Here is an 11,072-nt window from a genome sequence, read left to right on the forward strand (position 1 = left end):
TTTCGAAGGAGCAGTTACTGGTTTGTTAATCAGATGTGATGCATCAACAAGCCTTTGTACTGGCCACAGCTCGTTATAAGAAGCTGGCTAATTGTGCAGGCAAGGGGTGAGTGGCGCTCTGAGCTTGGTGTGTCATGTGTTTGGGCAGAGGCTCTTGCTTCTGAAGCTGTGCTCTGAATTCCTTGTAATGCTGCTTTCAGGAGTCCTAACTGTTGAAATGTAACCATGCTTAAAGCATCTTTAAAGCAAGAGAAAGAAGCTGGAAAGAAGAGTTTATGTACAGTTTAGCACAAGCTCAGAATCGAGCAGCAGAGGAATGAAGAGCAGTATCTGCACTTCCAGACACTGACAGAACCACCCTGACCTGACTGTCCTGATCCTCCTGTTTCTCTTCTTCACAGCTGGCACCCAGTGGGGTTTTGCAGGCTAAGTATAATGCAAAAGATAGTAAAATGTGGTTTGGGGCACAGCACAAAATCCCAAGAGACAAAGATCAAAACAGCTGATATGAGATGACATACAAGGGTCCATTTTCATAGACAAGGGAAGATGTCTCCTCGCTCAGTTTTACATTATTTATTCTCTACAAACAGAGGATTCAATTCAGATCTCTGAACTGTTCAATCAAGTTAAGTTAGGACTAAAGTTTGGAAGAAATTGAGTTATTAGCTGGAACTCCTGTTTTCGACTCCTTCCTGAGACTAATGTTGCAATTCTTACATTAGTTGCTTCCATTCCTGGAAATTGCAGCTTTAATAAAGGGCACTATGAAACTGCCTCAGTAGTTGGCTACGGCATGTGAGGACTTTGATGTGTCCTCAAGACGATTTTCTGTGCTAACTCTGCTGCAAAGACACTTAATCTGATGACACTAGTGGACTGGCCAGCTCGGGCGTCTTTGGCCTGCAACGCCGACACTGAACAGCTTGTTGTTTTTGATGGTGCTCAGGGGCAGGCAGCCTGTAGCTGTTAACTGTGCGTGACTTCGGAGCAGCTCCAAGTGCGGTTCGTGCAGCCGGGAGAAGGGCTGTGCTGCTGTGGCAGACGTCTGGATAGCTCGCATCAGGAGCGAGGCGGTGAGCCAGAGGGGTGCCGGGGCAGTTTGGGGCTGCTGGGACCCAGCCGAGGCTGCCTCAGCAGGGTCGATGGGACTGCCGGGAGGCCGCTGCCATCTCCCACCTGGGGACGTCTCTGGAGTTCTGACATATGTTGCGCTCATCTCCTGGCCACAGGAAGCCTTTGGTGCAGGGCTTCTCGCTCGGGAACGCTGGCGACGCGCTGCCCCTTGGCAGCCTGGGCACGCTGGCTGTCTTCCCTTTTATGGCTGCATCGTGCAAGATGCAGTGCTGCTGCCGCTGCTGCGCTTGTCTCTTTTTGCTAGCGAGGCACCTCTCCTGCTTTTTCTGCAGTGTTTATGTTCTGTAGAAAGTCATGTTCTGCTGAACAGCCACTCTTCAGATTGATTTCAGGTGGTATAAAAAAGAAATCAATTTAGTTTCATTTGTTCACATCTTTAGTAGATTAGCCAGTTTCCAATGTTTTTATATTTATGTTTAAATGACTTGTATCCATTCACAATGCAACAACTATCAGAAGAAATTGCTTGTTAGGTATAGAAACTTTTTCTTTTTTTTGTCAGTAACTAATATTCAAGTTGCTTCCTAGCTAAATAACAGAATTTGTGCCGACATGGGCTGTACTGTGTTAACTACTCAGCCACATTTGGCACCGGCACTGCCTGCCTGTGACAACGAGAGCACACCTAACTGCACGATGCTGCCTTACAGTGATGTCTGTGGGGGTTGATCCTGGTCACGATGCTGATTAAAAACGTACCCTGAAGTATGAAGGCTGGAAGCCCAAGCAAATTTATTTCTGCTCTTTTAACTACAGATGACACTTAGATATAAAGAAGCAAGAAGTGCAAACATAAAAGCTTTGTCTTAGAAGTGACTGTCCTAGATATGACGGTAAACACAAATATAGTGCATCTTTAGGTGTTTAACTGAAGAGACTGGTAGTGAGCTAAGCTCCCAACAGTCCAGCATTGTTTGAAAAGATTTAATTGGAGGAAAGCTGATAAAGCTGCCTCTTTGACGTGTGGAGCAAATCGGGGTAGGCTTTGACTTGCCTGAGCAGTTGACAGGGCAGCGTTTCAGTTCCCATTGCACCTTTCCTTTAGCCAGCACTAGCATTAACTGGGAATGGTGAGGCACTTGCCCAGGGCCACAGGGAAGGATGTGAGCTGAACAGGGGACCGCAGGGGACACCGTAAACCCCTCTTGTATGGGTGGGAGGAGGAGGCCTGTCTTGCTGCACCAGGCCCTTGCAAGGCCAATGCTGCTTGTGGAGGCAGGGGGTTTGCAGAGTGTGTCCTCAGGTTGCTTTCTCTTTCTGCACAGCCTGGTGCCTGAGGGTCCAGCAGGATCTCACCTGGACTCACAGGACTTGTTTTCTGTCGGTTGGCTCAGCATGATGTACTACTTCTGATCAAGCTTGCCGTTGTCTTGTTCCTACTTGCTTTGAACGGGGCTGTTTGATTGTCAGTGTCCTACTGTTGACCAGTCAAATAGCCAAAGGGGAGCACTGCACAGATTTTATGAGTAAAACTGGAATAAAGCTTACATTAGAGTGCAGAATAAAACTTTAAATTAGCAGGTGTAACACAGCCTGTGTTGAATGGCACCGGAGTGTTGACACAGGCAATTCGTATGACCAATTTAATGTCCGGCACAAAGGTAGGTTGTTCCTTGAGAATAGTTCTCCTGCTGTTGTTTACCAATGGACTAAAATTCCTGCCCAGAAAAAACTGACTGGCTGTGTAGTGTTAACTGAAGGGGTACTTGTTTATAGTCCTAGTCAGTGACGGGTAGGTATTTTCATGGTTTAACCTTGGACTAATGAATTCAAGAACACCCAAGACCTTCTGTCAAAGAGCATGCATAGGTAGTCTTAGGTGAAGCAGCTGGGACTAATACAGTTTGAAGTGTCTTTAAAATCCATATGATTTAGAAAACATTAATTCTGTAGTAAGGAAGTAGACTTTTTAAACAACTTTTTTCCTTTTCTCTTCCTGCAGGGAAATTCAGCTCCTGCGACGATTACGGCACAAAAACGTTATACAGTTGGTGGATGTATTATACAATGAAGAGAAGCAGAAAATATATCCTTTTTTCACACATTTGTTAAGGTTTGAATTTCTGTTGTTCTCTGCTATAGTGCTGAATCATGATAGTTCTGCTTTTGTTAAGGCCCTTTTGAATGTTTCTTAAGCTTAAAATTGCTGTCACTGATATTAAACATACTGCATATCTGGAATACTTTCCACACGAGTGCATTTCCTTAAGTTTCCCAGCTTCCCAGTTAGGAAACGAAATATCGTCCCCAGGTTACAGATGCAAGGCTGGGGTAGGGAAGAACTGATCCTCAAATACTGTGTTTTATTTTGTGACCTTCAGCAATTCAGAGATGAAAAAAGAGCTGTGGATCTGTCATTTCTAACCTCCTGTCCTAGCTGTGGTGTATGTTAGTGCTTTCTTTCCCTGAAGACAGACCTTTTGTTGTCTATGCTGCATGAAATCAATTTTTGGAATGCTTTTTCCTTTAAGTCCTTGGCAGTGGCTTAGGTTTTTTTTCTTGCCCTCAAAAGAAGAAGAAAAAAATCTACTTATTTGCTGGCATCTGCATGTCTGCAACATTCTCCTCCCCTTTGGAGGGTCTGCATTGCTGCAGTGCCATCTTTTCTGGTGGTAGTTGGTATGCTTTGCTGGTTATCCTTAACAACATAAGATGAACTCCTGTGCCTGCCCAAGCCACCTCTGTTTTGTTGTTTGTGTGAAAGTCCCTTGTGATAGTGTTTTAAGTGACCTAAAGCTTGTAGCAGTCATGAGAGATTGAAAGCCCATTGCTCCTTGTGAGGTCTACAGCTCAGCTTTTTGAGACTAAACTGTTCAGCTCTTGAATCAAACCCTGTGGCTTGTGATCTCAGTGCATCTTTCAGACTTTAGCATGTTATTTGACAGTGCACTGTCCCCCCCCAAGTATGTATAGATGCTAACCAATGTGATTACATGCTTTAACTTGCAAGTGAAATACAAGTGAGTAGCTGGATGGATTTTAATGAGTCTGCCACTCCGAGTCCATTTTGACTTGGGCCAGTTTAAGTTTATTGAGCTGATCTGTTGCAATACATGTTATAAATGGTTGCTTTTATTTTTGACAGTATTTTCTAAATACTGTCTTCCAATTAAAGTACTTCATAAAATGGGTAGTTTAATTGTGTGCTTTAATTAGCTCAAGAACTCTGGCACCAAATCATTAGTATTAAAAAAGATGACAAGTTTTGCTTGTGTTTTGTAGCCTTAACAGGCTGAAGGGACTGTGATTCAATTACTGTCTATAGAAGGATACCATTTAATTACTAAGAAGCTGGGATGCTAAAGGAGAAGCATGGGGGAAAAAGAGCCCGAGAGAGACCTCATGTGTTGGTAACGGGTGATGACAACCCAAAATGGTCATTCAGAAATGTGACCTCTTTAAGCCAGGAAGGATGCTCCTTGCTTTACTTTCTGAACAGTGGTGTTTGAAAAGGAATAAATTGTTTTTCAGTACTTTCCCTGTGCAAGTATAGGTTGACTTCACTATTCTTGTCTTTATCTGCTTCTACACTCCTAGAAAGTTTGCTTCTGAAAGTACTTATTCTGTGCACGTGAGTGTCAGTAACTGGAGAAACTTCTTGTTTTCACTGGGGCTGGGAATTCATCCATGATCATGTTCTTGCCTAACCTTTCTCCAGCTTCTCGTTGGCACTGCCGGTGCCTGTGCAGCATGTCCTAGGATGTGGCAGTACAAACGCTTGTGCAGGCACATGGTAAACAGGTTTGGGAACAGATCCAGCTGAAAAGGAACTTTCTTTTCTAGGCTGGCTTCTCCGTAGGTCAGTTCCCTTACTCATTTCACTGTGGAGTCGGGCACGTGCCTGTATTAGCGCCTTGCAAGAAGCAATGAAAGATGAAAGTTGAGTGGGGTATAGGGAAGAGATGTCAGCTTCCCCCTTACTAATGAAAAAAAGTCCTTATTTCCAGAATGACCATTGTGGCATTTAAAACTGGGCCTGCAGAAGGAGGAAGGAATCTGTTCTCGACCGGGTTTTCTGTTGCTGATAGACGTGAACTGCAGGCTTCAGCCATATTTATACTTGGGAAGATAGTGTTTTAACAACTTACCTGCCTAGTCAAAGGCTTCGATGGTTTTCTTTGGCAAAGGGAAAGCTGTGATGGCTGGATTTAAAGTATCAACTACATTTAGTATTTAATGGACTGCGTTGATGACCTGCTGTGGCTGGGAATGCAGAGCTGGTGATGAATGGAGAAACTAATCCAGGCAGAAAATAAACCCAGTTCAATAAGCAGCATCCCAGCTGGCACCCTTTCTGACAGCTTCTGTTACCAGTATGTGCAGTTGTGCGTGGGAGCAGAACCCTATTGATTAGAAGACTTGAGAGCCTCAGTCTTCTTGGGGCATCTGTAATAGATCTGCTCTAGCCTGAAAGTTTGTTCTCTAATCTGGCTGATCAACCAGAGACAAATCAGTTACAAAAGAAGGGGTGAAAAATAGTCTGGCAGTTAATGAAACCAAAATCGGACTGTCCTTTGTAGATGAGAGCGAGGCCTGGGTTTTGCTTCTCAGGAGTTAGTCTATGTAATCCACTGTTAGTATTATTCTCCTGAAGATGGGAGAGTTGATGTCTTCCACATCACTGTGATACAAGTAGTTCACGGATTTCTTCCAGAGTAGGAAATGGTAGAAATGAATTTTGGGAGCTCTTTCTGCTATTCTTGCTTCTGATGACGTACTGGGTGGCATTGTGTCCACCATAAAATCTGCGAGAACTTTAGTGTCCCTCTGAAGAGCAGCTCATGTGGGGAATGTAGCATGAATTTAATGAGCTTGGGCAGTGCTTTGAGCTCCTGGATAGAACGTGCTACAAAAGGGCAACACAGTCTTTAGCACAGATCCCACTTAAAATGCAGGTTGTCTCTTTAGCCTCTCTTGCCTCGAGAGTTAAGGTGGCATCCTGGGACATAAGCAACTTATTTTAGGCTTAGGTTAAGAAGGCATCTGCCAGGAATAATTAGAGTGACCAAAGAAATGCTTTGTGTTACTGGAGAACATGGGCTGCCTGACAGCTGCCTGCTTTTCTCTGCTCTTTATCTTGAAGGTGCACTCCCTTGGCAAAGCCAGCAGATGTCTCAGGGTCTGTTCTTGCAAGCCCCTCGCAGTGCGCAGTCTGCCTCTAAAAGCCCAGGGAGAGGAGGAGAACTGAAGCAATTATTGCTTTAGGCAGTTATGTAGTTTCCATTGTTTGGCCCCAACATTAAAGCTTAAGGAGATGAAAACTAGAATGTGCTGCAAGGGTACAAATGCTAAAAAGTGCCACCACTTCTTGGCATTCTGTTGTAACTTTTTTATCCATGCAGTTTCAATAAAGCTTCCCAGCTCTCTAGGGATCCTTTCTCCTGCTACTGAAATACTAGCATGGGGATGGGGGTAAGCAGCAGCTGCTAAATAGTGCATACAGCCGTATCATTTTGAAACAGGAGATGAAGAATAGCAGAAACTTTGGGGAAGGTGATGGGAGCTCACCTGTGTCAAGTGCAGAACAGTCAGGCTATTGGGAGAACGTGCTACAGCCTACAACTCTTCTGCCAGGGGTTTCCTAACTTTTTGTAGCCGCTTCAGAGTGTTATCCTAGTTCTGCCATTCTTGTGAGATCTCCAACTTAATTTCTGTGGAGTTCACATCCTGTTTCAGGTCTGATCATGGAGTTGCAGCTCGTGCAGAAGAACTTTCTCGTGGGTTCTTTTCAGTCTCCTGTTAGACGGTTGGAGGAAGGGAGCTACCTCAGGACGTGCAGCACAGCTCCGGCTCTCTCTCCGGCGTGTGTATACCAGGTAGCAAGGCTGCCTGTGCAGCAGCTCTCCAGTTGCACTGGAACGGTGCTGCAATCCTCACACAGCATTTGTGTGAGGAGCGTTTAACCTTGAAGCTTCCTTAACTCTGTCTTCACGTATATGGTGATGGAGTACTGTGTGTGTGGGATGCAGGAAATGCTGGACAGTGTCCCAGAAAAGAGGTTTCCAGTTTTTCAGGCTCACGGGTAAGTACAGTTTTGTTCCTTAGGCTGCATTAGCCTCTCGCCACTGTGCTCTCTTGAATTCAAGAGCACATTCTACTCTGTTGCTTAGACTGCTGGCTGCACTTTAAAGTAAAACTGTCTTTGTGTAGTAACGGCATCTTTTACATCCATGGAAAAAATGAAAAACTAATGAAGTGGTGGCAGGGACAACCCTTAGATTCTTGGAAGAAAAAACATCTTTCTATTGAATTTTATGTTACTCTTGTTTTGCTTCACAAGATACATGACAACGCTTCCTGGCTGCTTTCCTACAGCTCTGCCGTTCAGCAAAGATGGGTGCAATGGAGGAATCCGTGGGGACTTGCTCTGCCTAAATGGAGGCAAGCCATACAGTTCAGTGTCAGAAAAGAGAATAAAGGTCTTTGGATGGTTAAGGACTAGCAATATCCAGCATGATTTGTTAGCTTGTTTAGTTGGTAGACAAGCTAGTCTGAAGCCCCGTTCACTCTGCAAGTAAAGGATCCTTAGAATTCTGGAAATAGATGCAAGAACATTGTCATGTATATCAAATCAGTGCAGACCAGCAAATCTGTGGTAACAACGTAACTTCATGGTCATGTTTTCATTTTGTTTAAAAAAGGTGTCTGAGACTACAGATAGCCTGACTGAAATATAGGCACATTAAGTATTATTTCTGGCTATTGTGAGATAAAAAAACCTGCATGCACAATTGTTGCCAGGCTGTCAATGCACAATGCTTGTTGCATTACGGTAATGGCCTGCCCATAGTCTCTGACCATGAGTACAGCAAAACACTTTCTACTGGCTAAAGGAAACTTTTTCCCCACTTGCTGTTAGAGCAAGCTATGCCACTGAAAGAGCCTCTTTTGCTAGCTTAACTTAGCCCAGATTAAAGGCAATGTCAGAATTAACTATCAGGTCTCTGCCAGCACGGTGCTCAGCACTTAAAAATACGCAAACTTGTCAAGAGGGCTTCTGTGTGGAGGAGCCCAGGGTCTGAAGTGTTTAGCACACTGCTGTAGAGCTCTGGCAGGTAACATCTGACTTTGTTGGAAGATGAAGTGCTGTTTCTTACACACCATAATTCAATTTCAAGTTCCTCATCAAACGTAAATGTATTTCTGACTTGTTTCCAATAACAGTATTCTTTGCTTTATGTATTATCAGTATTTCCCATAGTCTTAGTCTATGGAAGTGCTTGACTTTTTTTTTTCTTCCTCCAACTCTTTCTGCAGGTACTTTTGTCAGCTTATAGATGGCTTAGAATACTTGCACAGCCAAGGGATCGTCCACAAGGATATAAAACCGGGGAACCTCCTGCTAACAACCAATGGGACACTAAAAATATCCGATTTAGGCGTAGCAGAGGTATGTGAGAAGCACAGCAAAATCAAGAATGTGAGAAGCGGGACATTCTACATGTAGGTCACTTTTGTGGTGTCAATTGATTTATTGGGCATTTAGGCTTTCGTTCTGTTAAACTTGCAGAGTCCTCTAGAGTGACTGAATATTTCTTGTAATTGGCAAAACACTTTTGTTGCTAGCAGCACAAAACTTCCATCTGGGAAGCATATAGAGGAAGACATCAATCTTAGACAAACCCAACAGTGTGGTGAACTGGTGATAATCTATGTAACCTTATCCTTCCTATTCTATGAAGACTGTCTTAGCTAGGTAGGAGAGGTGCAAGAATTGTCACTGTTGGCATGTAGTTGCTGCAGTGGCCTGTTCTCATGATACGTAAGTAGATCATCAGTAGCAGAGCTTTCCCCTTTTGTTTTCCAGGTGAAACTTTTCAAACAATTGTTTGCCTTGCAAGTTTGAAACTAATCAGTCTCTTCTGGTGCAGGCATTGCATCCATTTGCAGAGGATGACACATGCAGAACGAGCCAAGGGTCGCCAGCATTCCAGCCACCAGAAATTGCCAATGGCCTTGACACGTTTTCAGGCTTTAAAGTAGACATCTGGTCCGCAGGGGTCACACTGTAAGTGCCCGTGCAGCACCCAAGAATTGCAATAAAAAATTACAAGCCCCCAAATAGCTCAGTCTTGTGCTATCTGCCTTGATTGCTGCTTTTCTGCATGTTGTTGGGGGGAGCAGGGAGGGTGTATGTGTGTTGGTCCATTCTTTGGATGGGTTTATGTTCCCCAAAGTACTTGTAATTCTGAAGAAAGTAGTCTTTACTCTCAGTGAGTAACTCTGCCAGCCATTTCTCAGCATCTGAGATGCACAGCTACTGTAACAATACAAACCACAAATACCTCTAGAATTTATTTTTAAGTTTCTTCCATCCCGGCCTGTCAGGGAGATGTCTTGGTGGTTTTGACTCATGTGATTGAAGAGGCTGTGATAAAGGAAGGAGAAGTTTAAAGAGGCATTCCAAATACTGTCAAATACTCATCTTTTAGTTTCCTCTTAGCTTCTTTTGGTTTATGTAGTCACACAAGAACTGTTCTGTGTGGTGTTTCTTACACAGCTTCTCCTTCTGCCTTTACAGATACAACATTACAACGGGTCTATACCCTTTTGAAGGGGATAATATCTATAAACTATTTGAAAACATCGGGAAAGGTGACTACACAATTCCAGAGGATTGTGGTCCTCCACTCTCAGACTTATTGAGAGGTGAGTCTCCCAACTGACTAAAAGGGTAAAATTTATAGATGCAACAAATGCTCAGCTTGCATAGTGCTGGGGAAAGCTTCATTCCAAGTATCCTGTGAAGGTATAGGATCCTGTTAGAAAGGGAGGTTACGCTTATGAACCTTATAAAACTTTGAAAGATCTTTAACACTGGTATTTTCCTGAGATACACTAAACCCTGCATGGGTTGCAGTCACTACTCTATGAAGAGTTGGTTCTTGCGTTATGTTTCTTGTGCCCTGAGAAGCTTTTAAATCTAAAGACAAAGCTCAATTAAATTGAATCACTCAAATTCCTTGCCCAAGCTTTCTGTAATGTGAAATACTGAGTACTTGGGTTCTGTTGTCCTTCCTCATCAGCCTCTGCTCTGAATTTATTTGCTTCAGTCGCAGTTGTCGCCTCCTTCCCCCCAAATTTAGAGTTGCAAAGATACCAGAGCAAAGTGACCGGTGCCTGCTCTCACACCAGGGCTGTGGTAGAAAACAGGAGTAGCACTTTCTGGGTAGGAGAGGGTTGTGCTTTGTGTTTGTGTTTTTGTTCCCGTCACTGCGGTTGTTTGAGGTTTAGTGTAGAACGGTCTCTACTTCTTTTGAGAGCTGAATAGTCAGGGCAGCAGTTATGCTGCACGTAGCAGCCAACTCGGTGGCGCAGGTTTTCCCACATTTGGCAGCAGGTGGGATGTGACTCTGGCGTGTGGGAGACCCTGACCAGAGTTCCGGCTGCCTCCCTGCAGGCGTGGTAGTGCTCCCAGCCCTTGGCATAGGCTCGCTCTCTCCTTTGTCTTCAGCTGTTTGTGAAAGATCAGACCTCAAATATGAAATGACGATATCTTGTTTCAAGTTTATTTTTCTGGTTTGCGTGCTACGCGGGGTTAGGAGGTTAGTGTGGGTGAAGGGCTGTGGGGCACGGTGAGCAAACGGAGTCAGCTTCCCTTCCTCCTGCCAGCAGTGTCGTTGGGTCTGCTCGTAATACGGGTGTTATCGCTAAACCACGGCGTTGCATACTGTGCTGTGTCCTCTACGTGGTCACGGTGCTGTTGCAGTTTGTGGCTAGCCAAAAGGCTAACAACTTCGAAGTGTTTTACGGCTGCACTTCATGCTACGAATGGCAGCAGTTGTGCCTCTGCAGGAAAGGCTGTGCTGCCCGTGGGCTCCCGGCTCCTGCGTGGATGGCTGCGAGGAGCTGCAGCTCCAGCCTGGACTCGCGTTCTTGCCCCGTGGAGTCACCTCGGCTGCAGGCCGCGGCGCGGTGCTGGGGACGCGGGCGTC

At 44.7% G+C, this 11,072-nt stretch overlaps 1 protein-coding gene across 1 annotated transcript in view; it reads left to right on the forward strand.

The window, feature by feature from the left end:
* The window catches only part of STK11 (serine/threonine kinase 11), a gene marked incomplete at its 3' end in the record, with an annotated part of 17,306 nt that extends 7,520 nt beyond the window's left edge, over positions 1–9,786 (forward strand). The window contains exons 2-6 of the mRNA XM_010296545.1: positions 3,080–3,163; positions 7,070–7,159; positions 8,395–8,527; positions 9,009–9,145; positions 9,659–9,786. Coding sequence (XP_010294847.1) covers positions 3,080–3,163; positions 7,070–7,159; positions 8,395–8,527; positions 9,009–9,145; positions 9,659–9,786 — 572 coding nt within the window. The remainder of the gene's footprint in view (positions 1–3,079; positions 3,164–7,069; positions 7,160–8,394; positions 8,528–9,008; positions 9,146–9,658) is intronic.
* Positions 9,787–11,072: the final 1,286 nt, after the last annotated feature.

This window comes from Phaethon lepturus, unplaced genomic scaffold (assembly GCF_000687285.1).
Source record: "Phaethon lepturus isolate BGI_N335 unplaced genomic scaffold, ASM68728v1 scaffold49401, whole genome shotgun sequence".
In the NCBI taxonomy this organism is placed as follows: domain Eukaryota; kingdom Metazoa; phylum Chordata; class Aves; order Phaethontiformes; family Phaethontidae; genus Phaethon; species Phaethon lepturus.